The following is a 22,303-nucleotide window of genomic DNA, read 5'->3' on the forward strand; positions in this document are numbered from 1 at the left end:
AGTGACACACGCACAATAGGACACACGTCAAAGTGCCAACATAGCGATAAACATGAAAGAAAACTATGAAATCGCGTATATTGTAATACATCCCGACGTTTCGAACGCTGTAAAGCGTGGCGTGGTGGCGAACGCTGTAAAGAGTTCGAAACACATGCTATATCAATGCAAATAAATAATTTCTGATTTCTGAATCTTTTTATCGCGTATATATATATACCTATATATATCTTTACTTGAAAATAATTGTAGTGTATAACTAGCCTTATGAACCAATTTTGCATGTACAACCAGCCTTAAAGTTTATAGTCTATGATTGTTCATTATTTTTAGTATGTGGGTATTTTTGCACTTTGTAATTTTTCCTCAGTCACCCGTTGACCACGAACGCTGTAAAGGGTTCGAAACGTCGGGATGTATTATAAATTCAATATACGCGATATAATCCGTTTTCATAGTTTTATTTCATGAGTAACTATCGCGGTAACCGAAGACAATATTCTGAATCTTTCCCAATAATCATGCACTCGTAGCAACAGCACAGAATTCGACATTAAATTCGTGAGCACTTCCTCTAGGCAACTAGGAACGTGCCGAGATACGCGGCAGTTATCTGCGATGTTGATAAACACGTACACGTTTCCATCTTGTTGTTCGATATCGAGATGCTGAGACAGTTTGAGATGAAAATAAGTACTACTCGGCTGGTAAGCATTCGAAGGTCCATGTCCTACACTGCTGGCAACCAAGAGAGTCCCCGGCAAGTTCGGCCGAATTGCACCTTTCCATACAAACGTAGTTCCGCTCAATAACATATACTAATCTATGGTGCCGGTCTCATTTTAAAACTACGTGTTGGATTGTAATGAAACTTTGCACATTGACATGAGGTATATCTAGCTCTGAAATTAGTATATATGGCTCCAGTTTATAAAACCAACGAAATAGACCAGAAACAAGTTTTGTATGAAAAACTTAAATTCGCTGTATTTTTTACTATGGAATCTGAAGCTACATAAACTAATTACAGGCATAGATATACCTTATCCAATTGTAAGTACAAAGTTTCAGAGCAATCTATTAGCTAGTCGTTTTAAAATGAGAACGGAACTACGTTTGTAAGGAGAACCGAGCTTGCCGGAGACCCTTAACTTTGGTTTTGGTTGTAGTTGGGTGCCAACCATCCATTACACGGTTGTGAACTACAAAGGTCGAACCCATATTACTAACCGTGTAGTAGAGGTGAAAAATGCAAACGCATGCAAGTTTCTTTTTAGGTTTCCGTACCCAAAGGGTAAAAACGGGACCCTATTACTAAGACTCCACTGTCCGTCTGTCCGTCTGTCTGTCTGTCTGTCTGTCTGTCTGTCTGTCTGTCTGTCTGTCCGTCTGTCCGTCTGTTTGTCACCAGGCTGATAGTTAAACAGTTGACATTCTCACAGATGATGTATTTCATACCTACCTACTGAAAACAGAATAAAATAAATATTAAAGTGGGGGTCCCTTACAACAAACGTGATTATTTTGCCGTTTTTTGCGTAGTCCGACTCGCACTTGGCCAGTTTTTTTTAAGAGTAAGAAGAAGAGGGAGCTAGCATTATATTATTGAATTATCATCGAAGATGCTAAAGTAAATCAAATGTCAGCTTAATCTGATTCTTTTATTTTTTAACTTGGCCTAATTTCTCTAAACGAACTTGATAATTACTGTTTTATTAAAAATTATCATCATATCATCACATTTCTGTCAACAAAAAGAGATGCCAGCTTCATAACAATTGCTATGTTATGTTATGACTCTCATCTAGCTACGCTATGAGGCAGCATGAGGCAGCCATGTTATGCGAACGGCTACTGTTATGCCAAAACAACTCATTCAATGGTCGGATAAGAGTTATTTTGAAATTTAAATGTATTGTTAATTACGTAATTGACGATGAGTCGGCGCGTGCCTTTGTGTCAATATTTTCATAACTAGAATTCAGTTTGTTTCAATTATAAGGAATTGGAGGCGATTTGGCCATTCTGTGTCAAATCAGAGGTAAGAGTCAGCCGTCGCAATCTAGCTGCCGCCATGTTATCGAACTTACGCTCTCATTTTTTAAAATGTTTTTAAATGTGACATGAAAAATCAAGTAACATATATGTATTTGTCTGGTATTTAGATTTTGTTGTTGGCAATTGCAATACAATGAAGTTAGAGCGAACAGAAGTTTTACATACAACTTCTACTAACTATATTTTGATCACTACTCAATAAAATTTTATCTCGACTGATACTAGAAATTTTATGTGGTCAAGTAAACTCCTTTGATTTTCAGTCATGTTCGGCATTTGAATGTCATTATTAAATAATAGTTAATTATTTTACAAGGGGGCAAAGTTGCTGTTTAACCGATCGTGCTAATATACCTGTGAGCAAGCGAAATATTCCAAAATTGAACTACGAACGTAGCGAGTGGTTCGAAAAATGAACTCGTGAGCGTTGCGACGGTTTCAAAGCACGAGGGTATTTCGCCCCCGAGTGAAACACACAATTTTTCACCACACCAGCCCGAAGAATATTAACTGTAAGATATTAAACAAAATCAAAACAAATCAAATCCAAATCAATGTCATTAAACATTTATCATTCAAAATCGTCATTTTTCATCTGTTTCCTTTGCCCCCATGTAGATAAAATACAACTTTCTCATCAGTTTTTAAACAATCAAGAGAGCTTACGCTTAAATAACATTTTAACAGAAAATAAATTAGTTACATGTAACAAAACAGTTTATGTGTATACGGACCGTAATTTGCGATTTTTGGACGCATTAAAGAGGACTTGTGTAGATAAACTACTATTTTTATATCAACCACTGAGAATGAGATAATCATATGGCTTTTCTACACGATGGCCAAGCGCTGGACCAGCGAGATGGCCATGCGATGGTTGAGAGCATGCACTATGGAATGGGCCACGTGTAGAAAAACCGACAACGTGGCCATCCCATCGCCATCCTGCCGCGCAAGCCATCCGACACCACTACCCTCTTTACACGCTGGCCCATCTTAGGCCACCTTAGGCCAGTATGATGGCCCATCGTGTAAAGGAGCCATTAATCACATACTTATTATGTTGCGGAGTTGCGTCAACCCTTGCGGTAACCCGAAGGTTAGGCTACAATTGATGACCTTAATGTTCACCAATCAATTGATCATAAAACATTTATGGTTTTTATGCCGTATTGTTATGACCTTAATAATATGACAGGTATTATGGTTTCTGGAACAAAAGGAATTAGGTATTCAATAATGTGTTTAACTATGGTTCATTGTATGTGACGTACGTGACTACTCGTGAGAAATATATGTACTAACATCAAACTAATTTTACGGTTTAAACACGTGTTTTTATTCACTCGCGCGACAGCACAGTCGCACGCTCTTACCGCTAGGCCACCAGCGCTTTTTCAACCTTAACTCATGCAAGAAAAGTTTATGACCCTATTACCTTGATATTCTTCAAGCATTTTTTTCAATTTACTGGTTTTGTTTAGGATACGGGCGCTTCAGCCGAGCAGCGCTCGGCGCGTGCGCGTGCGCGTTTTTCACGACGGGCGTCCAGAACTGCGTCATGTCGTACGTGCTGCCAGCGGCCAAGTGCGAGCTGCAGCTAACTACGTACCAGGCGGGACTCGTTAATATGGCCTTCATGTGCGGTGAGTATCGTCTCCCTCACTCTTCTTCACTGTCCTATACTTTTTCATGAATGGGAAGTGTCAGCCTAGTGTTAATCAACGACCTCGCTTCGGTCGTCCGTTAACTCCGCCTCACCATCTGAGCTACCGCTGCCTCGCGCACTCATGATGCCACACTTTGCGTGCCTCAGATTGGCCTACGTGGGTAACGTGGGTCCAATACTCAGCATTAGATTCCGCCATCTTGCGGCCAATCGTAAACTTTAATACACTTTGTTGCAATAAACAGTGGCTACAAGATTGTAAACATACATTTTATTTGACCTACTACCTATTCGTATTTAAGTACCTATCCGAATACAATTCTTACTCACAATCAGTTACGCATTACGCATAATGTGAAGTTTTGACAATTGTTTGTGGGTGTGTTAATACGTAAATAGTATTTTGCAGTTACTATTATTAGCACTTACTGCCGGCGCCAAAATTCACAGTATTCACACATTAAATATATTTGCATTACCGTACGCACTTATTTGTTGTTTGGCTATTAAGCCGACTGACGAAAAAGGTAAGTATGTTCATATCAATGCGGAATATCAAGGCAAGGGGCCATGCGCGTTGGACGGACGGTCTGGCACCCTAAATTAGAACCAACTTGACACTTTACGCCAATAAGCAGGGCAGGTCTCAACGTGCTCACTGGCGCCACTGCTAAATAATTGTCATTATTTAAATTTAACGAATTTAGATATTTAAAAAAGGGGGCCGCTACGTACTGTATTTAGTATTTTTTAGTACCTTTTGAATACTTTATGATAGTTTTTACGTTGCTGAATTCGTCAACCTATATATGCGTCTGAAGTTAAAACGGCCGTTTTGGTTTTGAGTTTATATATCCAGCTACATAAAAACTTGTTTGATATGTATTCGAAAGGTACTTAAATACAAAATAAAGCACGTGGCGGCCCCCTTTTTTAAATATCTATCGTTAAATTTAAATAATCACAATTATTTAGCAGTGGTGCTAGTGAGCACGTTGATGGGCGGGATGGCGGGATTCCACCAGTGTGCGGCATTGTGCGGCACAAGCACTTTTTCACTGAATATGCGTTTGCCGCACTGGTGGAATCTCGTGCTTAGAGAGACCCCACACTAGCGTCTTTTGAGCGTCGGCATATAGGAAAATGGAAAATGGCTTCGCTGCGCAGTTGCACCAATGTTGCGTCAAGCAGCGGCCATAGTGTTTACTAGACGCCGTATGCTCAGGAGTAGTGTGGGGTAGCTCTTAGGGTCGCCCGACACTAGCGTCTTTTGAGAGTTGGCGTCTAGTCAATGCTATGGAAAATGGCGTCGCTGCGCAGTTGCGCCAATGTTGCGTCGAGCAGCAGCCATAGAGTTGACTAGACGCCGCACGCTCAGGAGTAGTGTGGGGTGGCTCTTAGGGCCACCCGACACTAGCGTCTTTTGAGCGTTGGCGTCTAATCAACGCTATGATAAATGGCGTCGATGCGCAGTTGCGCCAACGTTGCGTCGAGCAGCAGCCATAGAGTTGACTAGACGCCGCACGCTCAGGAGTAGTGTGGGGTGGCTCTTAGGGCCACCCGACACTAGCGTCTTTTGAGCGTTGGCGTCTAGTCAACGCTATGGAAAATGGCGTCGATGCGCAGTTGCGCCAACGTTGCGTCGAGCAGCAGCCATAGAGTTGACTAGACGCCGCACGCTTAGGAGTAGTGTGGGGTGGCTCTTAGGGCCACCCGACACTAGCGTCTTTTGAGCGTTGGCGTTCAGTCAACGCTATGGAAAATGGCGTCGATGCGCAGTTGCGCCAACGTTGCGTCGAGCAGCAGCCATAGAGTTGACTAGACGCCGCACGCTCAGGAGTAGTGTGGGGTGGCTCTTAGGGCCACCCGACACTAGCGTCTTTTGAGCGTTGGCGTCTAGTCAACGCTATGAAAAATGGCGTCGATGCGCAGTTGCGCCAACGTTGCGTCGAGCAGCAGCCATAGAGTTGACTAGACGCCGCACGCTCAGGAGTAGTGTGGGGTGGCTCTTAGGGCCACCCGACACTAGCGTCTTTTGAGCGTTGGCGTCTAGTCAACGCTATGGAAAATGGCGTCGATGCGCAGTTGCGCCAACGTTGCGTCGAGCAGCAGCCATAGAGTTGACTAGACGCCGCACGCTTAGGAGTAGTGTGGGGTGGCTCTTAGGGCCACCCGACCCTAGCGTCTTTTGAGCGTTGGCGTTCAGTCAACGCTATGGAAAATGGCGTCGATGCGTAGTTGCGCCAACGTTGCGTCGAGCAGCAGCCATAGAGTTAATTGCTGCCCTTTCCCGTGCATATTTTATGGTAAACTTAAAATTGATTTTTCCCCTTCTCCTCTTCTACAGTTCATGCATTACTCTCTATAGAAGTCTCTGCCTGGTTAAAAAAAAATATGGCATTTAGCAGTGAGTTCATGCCTCCGTCTCGGATTCTGGTAAAAAAGAGGGTCAAAAGTTATGTTGTTTCTAACCTATGTATATTGCGAAATAAAGAGTTAAGTATATCTACATTAAAAACCGACCTAGTTACGAAGGTTTACGTACCATAAAGTATGACTCACTTTAGACCGGGCCGTGACCAGGCCGGAGCTTCCGGCGCTTCGTTTTCTATGGAAAGCATCACGTGATCACCTGTCATGTCATAGAAAACTAAGCGCCGGAAGCTCCGGCCCGGTCTAACGTGAGTCATACTTTACGCAAAAACGGCAAAAACATCACGTTTGTTGTATGGGAGCCCCACTTAAATATTAATTTTATTTTGTTTTTAGTATTTGCTGTTATAGCGGCAACAAAAATACATCATCTGTGAAAATTTCAACTGTCTAGCTATCATGAGATACAGCCTGGTGACAGACAGACAGACGGACAGACAGGCTGACAGAGGAGTCTTAGTAATAGGATCCCGTTTTAAGTTTTTTACCCTTTGGGTACGGGCGCGGTGACGCCCACAACTACCTATATAATACTAGGCGAAGAGGCGAACTGCGTCCACCGCGTCTAGCTAAGTCTAAAAAGTGTCTCCACTCAATAGGCCCTAAGATATATAACCACATACCCTTAGAGATTAAAAGTGCTACTGGTAAAAGAGGTTTCGTGAATAAACTTAAGGCTAAACTTATGTCTGAAGCGTACTACTCTGTTGACGAATTTTTTGACGGCGTGCACTCTTGAACTGGTTCACAATCCCAAGCTATAGAAATATAAAATAAGAATTTAACTAACCATAATTATGTGATATGATATACTTATATGAACTTACTGTAATCATTTATACCTATAAATAATAAATTTTAAATAATAATTGTACCTACCTGACATAATTATCTTATACCTAATATTATATTCATACTGATGTGTTTTGCTATGTAACTTAGATGTAAATAGTTGTAAATATGAAATACTGTATTTGACATATAAAACTATGTTTTATAAAGGAATAAATGAAAAAAAATGAAAATGAAATCCTAAAAACTAACGTTCGATAATGGCTTCTGCCCTTGCCAGATTCGGTAATCATCTGTAAACATCTTCAACACAATGTCTGGGCCTAAGCCGTGTCAAGGGGTGACACAATATTGACTCACAATCAGTAAGAATCACCTTACAATCATTGTTGTAGTGATTGGTGAATATTTGGCAACATCATAGAGTAACTTATACTAGAGCGGTACTGTCATAGTAAATTTTGTAACCCCAGTAAATTCACTGCCATCTGTCGACACACTTGAAAACTAAAAATGAAGATTTATAAAAATACGACAGAATGTATTTAAATATAGATAAATGATTTTTTTTATTTGCATTAATTATTTTTATGATTTTGACCCATGTTCTTTCACTGATATGCGTTAAAATTGTTAACAAACGTAACCGTCAACGCCATCTATACGACTGTAGGCCAAAATTAGTAGCGCCCTCTGAACGAGAATCAAATTTTCTTGATTTTCGAGGCACGTTTTTTCCTTAGACTGTATCTATCTATTACGGAGTTATATCTATCTTTGGGAAACATTAATAGGTGGGTTTAAATTCAGTTCCTTTTGTCTTGTTTTTTTGTGGTGGAGCTTTTTGTATGGGGTGATTTTTTTTAAGAGAATTATAATCTACAGCTAGAAAGACATGCAATAGCACTCAACTTTTATTTATTTATTTGATAAAAGAAAAAACCGGCCAAGTGCGAGTCGGACTCGCGCACCGAGGGTTCCGTACTTTTTAGTATTTGTTGTTATAGCAACAACAGAAATACATCATCTGTGAAAAATTTCAAACGGTTCATGAGATACAGCCTGGTGACAGACAGACAGACGGACAGCGGAGTCTTAGTAATAGGGTCCCGTTTTTACCCTTTGGGTACGGAACCCAAAAAATAGAAGCGTGACAGAGTGGTCAGAGACAAGACATTGAAAATAATTTTGGCCTGGGCGTCAACATGAGGTTTATTTCGTTGTTCCTATTGGATAAGGCTTGATAACACCACCTTCTTCTAAAAAAATTGTTGTTATCACAGTGACCCACATACCCCAACCCCTTTTAGCTAATTTTTAGGGTTCTGTACCCAAAGCGTAAAAACAGGACCCTATTACTAAGACTCCACTGTCCGTCTGTCTGTCCGTCCGTCTGTCTGTCTGTCCGTCTGTGCGTCTGTCTGTCTGTCCGTCTATCTGTCACCAGGCTGTATCTCATGAACCGTGATAGCTAGACAGTTGAAATTTTCACAGATGATGTTATTTCTGTTGCCGCTATAACAACAAATACTAAAAAGTACGGAACCCTCGGTGGGCGAGTCCGACTCGCACTTGGCCGGTTTTTTAAGTTTGCCGCTTTTTTCTAGAGTATACTCGTAGTTAGTTGCTCTAGTGCCCAATAATTCCAGATGTCGCGTACTCGCGTAGTACCACGCCTCCGCTAATTTTACACTTTTGGTGCTTCCTTTTGAACAGTCATTGTGGATTCGCGAATATCATACAATTACAAGTAGGATAAGGTAAGATTAAGCTATTAGTTTGGCAATATGGTGGAAAAGCCACAGATGTAAAAAATATGCTTCGGCTTCTACGATCGAGTTCAATAATACATATTATATTATGTACCTATTATGGTACATATTATGTACCTTAATCATTTCTTCACCTGAATCAATTGTAATAAGTTGAGAATATGTATACATATTTAATGAGTTAAGGTGACTGTCCATTTCCAACCGCAGCTGCACTGCTGCTCCGACACTACTGCGGCGGCCCAAACGCGTCGGTGTTATTGTCAATTTCCATAGTAAAATGAATGACGATATCGACTGCACGTAATATGGTGATTTTAACGTTTTCCCGACCGCAGCTGCACTACTGCTCCGACACGTCGGTGTTATTGTCAATTTCCATAGTAAAATGAATGACAAGACCGACTGCACGTAGCATGGCCATTTTTGCGTATTTGGTGTATTATTGCAACTGCGGCTGCAGACCGCACGTCAAATCTGTCACCTGCACTGAATTGTCTTTGATCACAGATATTAGTAGTTTTAAGCAAAGAGGATATAACCACTACGTTCTAAGGAGTTATTACACCCACGGATAAACAACCCCGATGGTACCGTCGCCATATATCGCAGATATATCGGGGCGGCCAAGGAGCTCACAAATATCTGAACACGCCTTTATTGTCAAGGCGCTAGAGTGCATGTTCAGATATATTTAGCACCTCGGTCGCTCCGACATATCTGATGGCGACTGTAGTACTACTGTAAACTTTTTTGCTAATCTATATTGAGCCATACGAGTATCACAGAGCCAGTTAGGAAACTAGAATGATAGGTCCGAAAAAGAGAGTGTCAAATTCGGAAGCTAACTATAGTCTGGCAAACCCTTCGAGCAACACCGGCTTCCGACACGTCGGAAGAGAGGAGCCCAAGCGATATCTTACCGTACAAATCGTTCTGCCATTTTTTGCGGGGGAAAACGTGCACACAGTCGCACTTCTCACTCACTACTTGCAAAATCTAATCTCTAATTAGGATTGTTCATTTTTTTTTAAATGTTCTATTTCGAAAACCATTTCGAGATATTAGGTTTTTAAACAGTTTCCGACATTTGCTGCGATATAATAATCGAGGATTGAAGATATTTCAACAAATATACTGATGACCTTAGTTTGACCTTCTCGCGAGGCTGAATATAATAATGTCATCGTATAGTAAAAGTTATCGAACCATAGTAAATAAATCCGTCAGTCACGTAATTTTCAAAGATGTCATTGTCATCAATTGTCATAATAAAAAAATTCAGTTAAACCGCTAGTTTCTTACGATTTGATTTATAATTATTAATACCTAAACAGTAGATGTTGATTGCTTAATATATCAAAAACCTTGTGTCCACTTGTGGGAATGATTTACAAAAATTATAGTCCGCGAAGACCTACGTGAAAGACGGTGTTGTCGTGAAGTAAATGTGGAATGGAATACTTCAAGTGTTACACACAATATTGCTGTGAGGATCACGTCGATGTAAGTATAAAATTAATATTATTTTACTACGAATATTTAAAAGTCCATTTTGGTGGTCGGGTCACTATTACCTATTTATTTTCTGTGATGATGTGGCCAGAATATCTAAAGACAAACCGTTTAACACAGCTTGTCCGCTACTAGCTCCGTTTTACTGATTTGAAGTTAAATTCAACAAACAGACATACATATATGTAACTTATAACCATCTTGCAAGCAATAAATCATATACATACAAAAATACATAGTTATATTCAAAATACAACATGAAACTGAAAAGATAATTTCTAATTTCCAGGTACCTACAAGTTGCAGTTCAAGGCTCAAGCTGCTGATATCACGATCATGGCGGACAAAACTAAAGTTAATAAAGAGTTGTGAAAAATAAAACATGTCTTATTTTTTACTTTTTTATTAATTTACGAAAAACCTGTTTCCCAAAAAAGTGTATACATTATATGTTCAACATGTTCTGCACGTAAGGTTGACATTGAGGCCTTTGTTTAGTGGCATTCAGTTGAAGTTGATTTAGGTTCTACTCTTGTTGATCCAGAAAATAATTGTATAGTTTATTATTAAATCTATGCCCACGCCCAGGCACTATTCTTGCTATAACTTTACATTCTCCGCCTTCTCTAGAAATTTGTACATTATATACATCCAATAAAACTAAGGTATATAACTTAAGGCAGATTTGTGGAATCAGCTTTCACAAATTTAGCGTATTTTGAGATTATTGATTTAGGGATTCAAATAATACGACGATATTATTTATAGATTCATTAAATAAACTGTTCTTTTATTTTGTAGTTTTGCGAGGATAGCTATAAGCTCGACAGGGCACGAGCGATAGAGAGGCAAATAGAATACCGAATATCCGGAAAAGTGGCCAAATACCGAATAGTTGCCGAATATTCCTGGCAACTGTAATTGTATTGTAATATATCATATTATATAATGTCGTTTATGGTAACAATTTCTCATTTTGTCATTGCAAAGCCATTCCTGAGCTAAATAAAAGAAGCAATCATTTATTTTTATTACAAGGGGTAAAGATGTTATTTAATACCTCATGGTAACATATTGATATCCAAACATACGAAACGATACAAAATTGAACCACGAGAGAAGCGAATGGTTTAAAATTTAGAATATTGACAGTTGCGGAGGTCTCAAGGCATGAGGGTTAAACAAACTGTGTTACAGTGCAACACGTAATTCTTCACACCAACACGAGGAAACCATTTATTATTCAAATTAATTTATTAAAAGTTCTTTCTAACGGCCAAGGTGAGGGAAATATCTTTCTTCATAAAGGATTTCTTGTCTCGCCCGTCAAGTTTTATATGGATGGTGCGGTCATATCATAGAGTGCCGTCGCCCATTCACACCTGCAACTGGACAATATGAAGTGTAAACTACAAATTATTTTATTCATCATACTTCACTGTTTGGTACCTAAAGAAAGTAAAATTGGCTTAATATGGATACTTAGAAAGATAAATCTGTAATATTTTGCTAACACCGAACGACTGCCTGCCCACCATTGGATAATTTTATTCTTACGTGTCGCATCGTCATCTCCAGAACCCACGAATCACTTTGCAGAAATCAATAAAAGGCCTGCTAAAAGAGCCTACCTGGCATGGTTTTGAGGGGACGTTTATTACAGACTTCTAAATCCAGCCGCACGTTTCTGACGGCCGAGTACCTATACGTGATGCAGGTGGATCAAGTGCGCACTCCCCCCGTATATATCACGAACTCCATGAGTCCCGTTTCCGTCGGATTGCTGTGTGCGGTGGTCACGCATTTAGGCAAGAGGATGGGGAAGAAAATTTCACATTGTAAACTTACCTTAATGTTAAGAATAATTTTTCCTCTGCATTAATTTTATTTGAGTAATTTGATTGTATTTCGTCAATTATTAAGTCTCATTCAATGTTGAATTGCTTTTCATTTAATCGGCAATATTATCTGAATAAAGGATCACCATTAAATATCAGATTTTTTATTAATATTGCGTAGCTGCCTTCGTCGGACTCTGACTATTGTAGAAAGGCAAACTGGTCTTCTTTTTCATGTAGCATGTAGCATTATCGTCACTCGCTTCTTCACGTAAAAAATACAAAAGTAAATTAGTATTTTATTTGTACGTCTGACATTATATGACTTGACATTGACAAGCCATCAACGAACGCTGTCGCGACTGCACGCCGCAACAGCCGCAGTCGTGCTGCTACAGTAGTGCGGCACCGCGTAACGTCGCAACTGCAGTGCAGCGGCAGTTACAAATGGACAGTCACCTTTACCTATGATTTATCTTTTCGCGAATTAGCAAAGTTATATTTTTGGTATTAATTAATATGGATTTTCGCAAAGTAACGCCTGATTCTATTCATTAAGCTAGAATGTACGTCAGCAAAATTATTAGCTTGGTAACCCTGCATACACAGTATGCAGTGGTGCTAAGCTAATAGTTTTTCTAACAGTACCTACTAGGAAATGTCTACATTGATACTAACTAACCCAAACACACGCAGAATATCTATCATTATAATTTACACCTAAGTGCTAAAAAAATTCGCAAAAGACCCATAACAGTAAATTAGTACATACTTATATGGATATTACGAATAACAGGCGTCAGTGTTGTCATATTACACAATTGGGTTTAGAAAACTGGATTGTTATTGACATTGTTACATAATGGAATTATAGTATAAATAGTTACATATATATGCATATTCAGTCGGTGTTCAAAAAATGTTAAATTGACTACTTATAGTTTTTGAAACACGAAGGGCACAGTGACTGATCTCCCAAAATTGTATTAATTGTCACCTGTCACCGTACCCTTCGTGTTTGAAAAATAGACATTTATAAATAGATATATTTTAGTTTGGTTCAGATATATCAACATTTTCTGTCAACAATTATAAACAGGGTGAAATTTAATCCGTGAATTATTTTTTCTGACTGACAATGTATTTACATATTTAATTTAATTTTTTGTTTTTCTTCTTTCGACTTTAGATACATTTTAATTCATGTTAAACAAAATTAAAATAATTAATATTTATTAAAATTAAATATGTATAACTTTTAGTATTGTTTGGTTGAATTTTTACTAAATTTTCGATCACAATTGGCATAAGTGTCATGTATAGAAATAACTGGCTGAATTTTAAATTCAGGCGAATCAGTAGGGTGTCCACTGTCCACGGACGTTGGTTAGATTGGAATAATAATTTAATTGGTATTAATTCATTAATTGTGACTGTTCCAAATTCTGTAAGACTTAAAGAGTTTTATCAGAAAATGAGTTATAGATTCAGATATAATAAATCGGTATAAAACTGGCAAACTAATGAGATAATCTATTCAGATCGTTTGCGGGATTTTCTCTCGGCCTAGTACTTAGATATAAGTAATACAAGTAGATCCGGGCTACTTTCGCTATACTTTCAATCTATTTATGTAGCGGTAGAAAAACTGTTAATGGTTAGGTTAGCTTAGTGCAGCCGTCATTACTTTAAACTAGATTTTCTTGCGGCTCCGATCATCACATACACGTATACGACAGTAATGTTTCACATAATAAAGGCTGCAGTCGGGTCATTGTGTAATTCACGGCTTTACACGTTTCAAGCCTCTCTTATACGTATACATTTTGGAAACATTTACGCCGTTATAACATCATTTGCTTATTTGACACTGACATTAAACATCAGCTGAGGTGGGGTGGCCACGTCGTGCGCATGGGCAACAACAGATTACCCAAAGCTGAATTCTATTCAGAGCTCTCTAGCGGAAAAAGGAAACAGGGGGTCAGTACTTGCGCCATAAAGACGTCCTCAAGCGTCACCTATCCACTTGCGGTATACCGAGCGATTCCTGGGAAGAAAGCGCGATGAGTAGAACGGCATGGCGCGTAACTGTTCATAAAAGTGTAGAGCAATACGAGCAGCGGCGCTTAGAAGACTTGGATGCTAAGCGCCATCTCCGTAAGACGCGGCCGAAGCCTTCGTATACCTACACCTACAACTCAGCCGGCCAGCTCCATTGCGTACCATGCAATCGCATCTTCAAAACCAAGTTTGGCTTCGCAAGCCACATTAGAGCGTTCCATGTTCCCCGTTAAAAACAGTTGGAGTCGCCGTCGTTGGACACGGCGAGGAGGACATTATTATTATTATTTGACAGTGGCTAAAGTTCCTTCTTCATGGTCACATTCACATTTATGGATGACTCACGCTAAACTGGTCCGGGTCCGAGCCGAGACGTCAGACATCAGTCGCTTCGTTTCTATACAAAGTCACTTCCGATGCTTTTGATAGTAAAATAAAGATGGCGGTCGAAGGAAATCGTAGTTGCGTAACATCCGAGAATGGATCGGGATTTTAGGACAGGCTCGCCAAGGACAAACAAAAATACTAGTTGCTATTACTAGTTGGAGAGGCACCTGAAGAAAAAGATTGAAAATAAAGTGACGGACGCCTCAGCCCCTTCCTAGATACTTAATCCATAGCATGGAGTCATCCTTTTTCTTTATGCTCGACGGATAATAACGTCTACGTGAACTAGCTCCTCTCCTCTCTCATCTTTTGGATCCTCCTAATCCTTATCCATCTAAGCGACGCCTCCTTAAGTTTGTATACCCCTTTTTATTTTTTAAATAGATACAAGGCCAGCTTAGAAGCAAACTCAAATGGAGATCTAATCCAAATCAAAGCCAACAAAAGCATCAAGTGAAAGATATTTTTTTGCGGATCAATAAGTTAAAGAGCTGACGCTCAGAGAAAGTCGGAAAATACAGTCGTCACCTTTTTAGCACTCTCCCGATTTTTGCCACGTATTTTAGTATAATTATAAACCCACATTTAATACCTTCTTTTGCTTCCAGGTGGCGTAGCCAGCGCGTTCTTCTGGGGCATCGTGGGCGATGTATTTGGCCGAAGAAACACGCTGACAATGACGCTGCTGCTAGATGGTGTGCTGACGCTAGCTCAGAGTACAGTAGCTGATTACCGGTGGTTACTGGTGGCTAGATCTATCAATGGTTTCTTAATAGGTTAGTTCCAAAAAAGTTTTCTTTTTTGATTTGTTCTTCGGGGGTAAAGTGACCACGAAAGTAGCTGACGATGACGCTGCTACCATCAGATCATCTGATTCAGAATCAGAGCTTTGTCTTTCTGATTTATTTTGGAGTAGTTTTATTCCGGGGTAAAGTAAGTGACGTATTCGGTCGACGTGACAATGATACTTGCTGACGCTGGCTCCCGAGTACTGTGGCTGAACATTAAAAAAAAACCCATTAGATAGCTACTAACTACCTAAAGCAATAAAGCTAGCTAGCAATCAAATGATTACTACTACTACTAATGTATGTACATAAAAATATTAAATCTGACTACTGTAACTATATAGGCTTCAATTTACTTTGGGGTGCTTTAGGTCTAGATCTAGAATAGGAAAGCGAACTTGAGCTACTCGTATTTCGATTACCATTTTCTAAGAGTCTAGTGACTGTATTACATTTGGGAAAACTGATTATAATGTAGGTATGTTTGCAGGTGGTCCATCAACGCTGACGTTTACATACATGTCCGACCTAGTTGGGGAGAGGAGAAGGCAGTTCTACCTGACCATCGTGGGCATGAGCTTTGTTGGAGCCTGGCTGATATTACCAGGTAACTTATCAGGTGGTCTATCTCGGGGCGCACGCCCAGGAGTCGTAGCACGGTACGCTTATCACCATGCCTGTCACGTTCTAACAAGTATGTGAGTGCGAAAGTGACGGACTTAGTGATAGGGGAAACCATGCTGCGCGGGCAGGTAGCACAGTAGCTGTATAGCAGCCGAATAATGTCTGGGTAACTAAGTAACTGGTATTCCTGGGGTTTCCCTGAACCAGGGAAGATGACGGAATAACCAGAGGACTACCGTCTAAAACTACCAATGAGTGCCGACTCCGCCTTACATGGGGTGCCGCAGGGGTGCCGCAGGGTCGCTATCAGCATTCAACCGCGCCCAGGTAGCTTAGTACTCGTAGCTGTATAGCAGCCGAATAGGTATGTAATGAGGAGGGATGAAAGGCATGTGACGAGAAAGGTATTACAAATGGATGTGGAGGGAAGTATCGGGAGAGGAAAACCGAGGAAAAGGTGGATGGACTGTGTGAGAAATGATATGAAACGAATGCGAGTGAGTGACGAGATAACGGGCGAGAGAGAGGTATGGAAGAAAAAGACATGCTGCGCCGACCCCAAATGAATGGGATAAGGGCAAGCGAATGATGATGATTCTATTAACATAATTTTAATACAAATGTGGGGAAAATGAATGCGACTGAGTTAGGTATTCGACGTATGCATAATATTTACTGTAGTTATTTTATAATGACCCCACACTAGTGTTTGAGCGTTGGCGTCTAGTCAGCGCTATGGAAAATGGCGTCGCTGCGCAGTTGCGCCAACGCTGCGTCGAGCAGCAGCCATATAGTTGACTAGACGCTGACGCTAGGAGAGTGTGGGTCCTCTAAGGAGATCTAAATTAGGTACATACTCCCGTTTTCAGTCAGGATTAAGTCAGGATTTCAGAAATTTGACGAGGATACAGAAAATCTAAGTGAAGAAAGGTGTTAAGCCTCAATAGTCCTCAAAAGTAAAACAGTTCGATTAAGTATTTAATGAAATTTTTGAATCTGTTTTAAAGTGACTGTTATCTAGGTACTATATCTATTCGTACGTGCTAGTTTTAAATAATTCTAGACTAAATAGTTCAAACGTTACTTTAGCAGCACATATTACTCGTAAATTGACGTAGATTTGTCTAATTGGCGGAATCGTTCGAATCAGACGTGACTGTAATCAAAGATAGATATAACTCCGTAATAGATGGATACAGTCTAAGGAAAAAACGTGCCTCGAAAATCAAGAAAATTTGATTCTCGTTCAGAGGGCGCTACTAGTTTTGGCCTACAGTCGTATAGATGGCGTTGACGGTTTCGTTAGTTATTTAACAATTTTAACGCATATCAGTGAAAGAACATGGGTCAAATTCATAAAAATAATTAATGCAAATAAAAAAATCATTTATCTATATTTAAATACATTCTATCGTATTTTTATAAATCTTCATTTTTAGTTTTAAAATGTGTCGACAGATGGCAGTGAATTTACTGGGTTTACTAAATTTACTATGACAGTACCGCTCTAGTATAAGTTACTCTATGCTGTAATTGTGTAATAATGTAATCAATTGATGGATTTAACTTCAATGTGCCTAGTTTAAATGCTATCTTACAGTCCTTGTCAGTGGAAAAAAAACTTTAGATCAATTTGTAACAACTAGAGTCCGCCAGAGCTAACTCTTCACGGACTTTGAAGAAACGAAGGGTGAAAATGCGGCATATTAGAGTCTGGCGGAAATAGAAAGAGTCGTGAAATGTATGGGATCCAATACATTCTACGACTCTTCTCTTTCCGTACAGACTCAGTTTTCAGAGATAGAAGAGAGAGAGAGAGAGAGAGAGAGAGAGAGAGAAGAGCCCGGTAAGGATTTTAGTCGCAAAAATGTAAAATTGATAGAATTAGTCCGTGAAATTGTACACCTTTTGTTACCTAATAGAAATAACAAGTACTAGTTTCTATTAGCAGCACGTCTTATGCTACCTTTTATCAGATTTTTTTTAAAACAGACTCGCTTAATTAGTAATGATTTTTTTTCTGATGGACGTTTAGGTAAACGCGCGTACAGCACTGACTTTGTCGCTCTTATTTGTAAATTTCGCAAAGTTTGGACTGCTAAAAATGGTAAATTTGTATTACACATATTCTGTACTTGACCTTTATCAGATTACATTTTTGTTACATGACTTGGAGTTAGAGGAAATTAAAGTTAGACGAATTCAATTTTCGCCAGAAATGGCCTGAAAACAAGTGACAATTTCTCCGAAAATCTACTTATTTTCGATATAGTTTTCATACTTAAATAATCTGCAATGGAAAGAAAGTCCTCTTCGACTTATTCCCAGTTAGCCCTCGTTGACATTAACAATCTAACATGAGTCTCAAATGTAGTAAAGCTACAAATAATTGCAAACAGCATAATCATAATCATTTATTTGCACATAAAAAGGGTTTTACATAGATATTATAAAAGTTACATTGGTCTAGCCTTTTTAGCTGTTTTTGGCATACAATGACATCTGATTTAAATCTAACTACTTTCACTTTTAGAATGCAGGATATGATTTAATAATAAAGAAAGCTGTTGATACTATTTAGTAGGCCAAGACTTTCGTTGACCAGGTATTAAAGTGTTTACATTGCTAAATGCATTGCCCGAGGTGACAAATGACATGACAATGTGTCATCCATCATGTCTAACAATTTGAAGATCAAGGCTACAGATCACTTACCTGTTAGGCGGAGCATGCACGACGGCGCACGGTCGCGAATCGATAAAGTTTTTACTTTGCTAAATGCATTGCCCGCGGCACATGACAATGTGTCATGATGTCAAGCCTGACGATTTGGAGATCAAGGCCATTTTGTATGTGAGCTACACAGACCACATTCGTATTAGATGGAGTAGGTAGTAGACACTTACGACACAGAATAAGTAGTAGTAATATTATCATACAGAACGGCCACGCACCGCCCCGCCCCGATTCGAATTACCTCGCCCCGCGACAGCAGATTGACGGCCGATTGCCGGCCGCTCAGTCCTATTTTTAAGCAGCTTACACAATGACGCATGACGCGTGTGTAAGGTTTTATTATATTCAGAAAGGAATTAAACATTAATTAGCAGCTACACTGACTATTCTGGTGACGTCATGTTCGATGGCGGCAAACGGGTCGGCGCACAGGGCATTCTTGGCCGGGCGACGAAACCGAACGGACGTCTGATAGTAAAAATTGTGGAAGTACCTAATCTTAATCGTTGAGTTGTTGGTTTTGATTTGTTATTTTAAATAACGGTTTTGAAATATAATTACTTTTATAAACTACAAAGTGTTGGTTATTTCCGAGGTTGTTCACAAGTCAGAAGTGGGATAACGAAATTCCGTAAGTACTCGCTCACATGTAAATTTTGTTAACAGTGCATATTTATAACAAATATGATATGAGGAGCCCTTGTTCAATAAGGTGCTAGGGAAATTTGGATACGAGAGTATAGTTAGATTGGCTAGTAAATATAGTGTAAAATATTTATTTGTGATAGATACTCAGATTTCTAGAATAAAACTCATTTCGATAAACTACGGGGTAATTTGAGAAATCGCTTGTTCGCGTACATTTTCGTTAGTGACTACGATCATGTGGTGCAACCAGTTTTAATGTGATAACCACGTGTTTTATAAAACACTTGTAGTTTGTCATGCGCGGGTGATACCGCTGACTGGGTGTTTTTTTTTTTAAATTTATATTTTCTTTTCTTGACGTGACAAAATCCTATATATTAGATTAGAATTTTTCATCTTTTCAATGAAGCTTATTTTGATGTGCTATGTATATATATAAAATAAATGTAAAAAGGTTCAAAAGGTTATAAAAGGTTTAAATGTTAAAAGGTTGAAAAGTCACCCGTTGACCACGAACGCTGTAAAGGGTTCGAAACGTCGGGATGTATTATAAATTCAATATACGCGATATAATCTGTTTTCATAGTTTTATTTCATGAGTAACTATCGCGGTAACCGAAGACAATATTAGGTTGAAAAAGTTGAAAGGTTAAAAGTTTCAAAAGGTTAAAGGGGCTAAATTTTCATTAGTTTTGCGCTAGGACGCACCGTTATCGAGATATAAAAGAAGAAAAAGAGAAATCTAAGTTCTAGTCTCCTAAAAATTACTTCCAACCTCCTCGAGCTGAAGTACTAATGCTACTATGTACGAGTTTCAGATAATGAATGGAGAAGATGAGAAACGCCGGAGCTTAGTGACTCCAGGGCGTGAGCGCTCCCGATCGAGGCGTAGTGGGACAAACGCGCGACACAGGAGCCGCAGTCACAGCCACAGCCGCCGCTTGAGGGAGCGAGAGCTGGCTCTAAAGAGAGAACGAGAGCGCATTCGACAGATGGAAGAGGATCTGCAGAAAGAAAAGGACGCCGAGCGCCGCTCACGGAGGAGCGAACGAAATTCGTCGTCAAGATGGAGCCGCAAGCGCCGCAGCCGCAGCCGAGAGCCGAGACCAGCCGCGCGCCGCGCAGCCGCAGTCGAGAGCGGGGCCCCAGAGCAACGCGTGACCGGGCAGGAAGGGATCCCACGAGCATCGATAGACGGCATATAAGGTCATGTAGCCCTTCTTTCTCTTCTAATGATGTTGTCAAAATAATCAAATCCATTAAAGATGTCTTACCGTCTCAGCCGCACACACAAAGCCAAATTCCGATTAACAGAAATTTCGATTACAAAAACATTGTTCCAGAATTTAACCCATCCGAAAAAAATCAAAGGATCGATGTGTGGTTAAAGAAAGTCAACGAGTGCGCTAAAGTTTACGGCTGGGACGAGAAGACGGTTATACATTTTGCTATGCAGAAACTGACAGGGTTAGCTAAGACTTGGTTTGAGAGCCTTAATACAATCCTATTTTCATGGGATGAATGGCAGACTAAATTGACTAACGCGTTTCCGTCAGAGCAAAACTACGGCCAATTATTAGAAGACATGTCGAAACGTAGGAGTAAGTACCAAGAATCCATCGAGATTTACTTTTACGAAAAATTTGCTTTGCTTAACCAATGCGAAATTACGGGTAGGCGGGCAGTCGACTGCCTTATTCACGGTATAGGGGACAGGACTATGCGATCCAGTGCGTTAGCTTTACGATGTGAGGAACCCGATCAGCTGCTAAAATTCTTGTTAAGCAATAATAAAGAATCATCCGTAAATGTTTCGTTGCCTAAGGATGTAAGTGATGATAAAACGTCTAGTAAAACCGGCGCGACAGTAAATCCTAACATATTTTGTTATAATTGCAAGGAGGAAGGGCATATTTATTCTCGCTGTCCTAAGCCTTTAGTTAAATGTAGTACGTGCCAAAAGGTGGGCCATAAATCAGAGATGTGTAAGCTAAAGTCAAACTCTGGTTCGACAAAGGCTGACACCAAAGTACAGATCTAACCCATCCGACAAATTTAGAAAATCAGTACAAGTTAATGGTGAGGCAATGGGAGCCTTTGTCGACCTAGGAAGTGAAGCCACTCTTATACGAGAATCCAGTTTCTGTCATCTTGGGCTTTCTTAGTGTTGCCAACTCGGAATTTGAAAAAATGCCAAACTTATGTCTAAATTATGCCAGAAATATGCTAAATAACTTTGAAATGTGCTAAAAAAGATGCTAAAATATTCAGTTCAGTTCAGTTCAGTTTTTGGTCCCAATGGACAGATGCTAAAATATTATAGGTAACAAAAAACCGGCCATTATGACATATGACATGACATTGACATTGACTATACCATAGATAACACAAAAAGATTAGTCGGTGTAGACGAGACAATTTTTCGCACAATCTGATTGACAATTTAATTGGAACGCGTATGAAAAAAAGGTCGCGGTGCGGTGCGGTAGTCTGTTACGGCTTATTATAATTCCTCGTATGTATAAAATTTCCTTTGACGGTTGAGCCATGGATTGTCTATCACTGCCAAGTAGGTTTCAAACTTGGCTTAGGGACATAATCACTTGATTCACTAAATTATGCTAAAAAAGATGCCAGATGCTAAATGGAAATTTTCGATGCCAGAGAGTGTGAAATTATGCCATATCTGGCACCAATTATGCCAAGTTGGCAACACTGGGCTTTCTCATGATTGCGTTCCTATTACGATGATAGGGTTCCGTGATAAGCTGGTGCAGTCTTTAGGATCGGCGGAGTTGTCAATAACAATTGATGGCGTGTCCGCCACAGTTATGTGTAGGCAAAGAGGATATAATAGGATAGGGCGGTGCTGTCATAGTGAGTTTTGTAACCACAGTGAATTCATTGCCATCTATCGACACACTTTGAAACTAAAAATGAAGATTTTTAAAAGTACGATAGGGTGTATTTAAATTTGGA

The 22,303-nt window shown here is 39.7% G+C and overlaps 1 protein-coding gene across 1 annotated transcript in view; it reads left to right on the forward strand.

Annotated features, from left to right (window-relative positions):
• Nucleotides 1-22,303, forward strand: part of LOC134755349 (synaptic vesicle glycoprotein 2B-like) — a 37,128-nt gene that overhangs the window by 4,323 nt on the left and 10,502 nt on the right. The window contains exons 3-5 of the mRNA XM_063691875.1: nucleotides 3,543-3,704; nucleotides 15,137-15,304; nucleotides 15,807-15,923. Coding sequence (XP_063547945.1) covers nucleotides 3,543-3,704; nucleotides 15,137-15,304; nucleotides 15,807-15,923 — 447 coding nt within the window. The remainder of the gene's footprint in view (nucleotides 1-3,542; nucleotides 3,705-15,136; nucleotides 15,305-15,806; nucleotides 15,924-22,303) is intronic.

The sequence above is a fragment of the Cydia strobilella genome, chromosome 2 (genome assembly GCF_947568885.1).
Source record: "Cydia strobilella chromosome 2, ilCydStro3.1, whole genome shotgun sequence".
Taxonomy (NCBI): domain Eukaryota; kingdom Metazoa; phylum Arthropoda; class Insecta; order Lepidoptera; family Tortricidae; genus Cydia; species Cydia strobilella.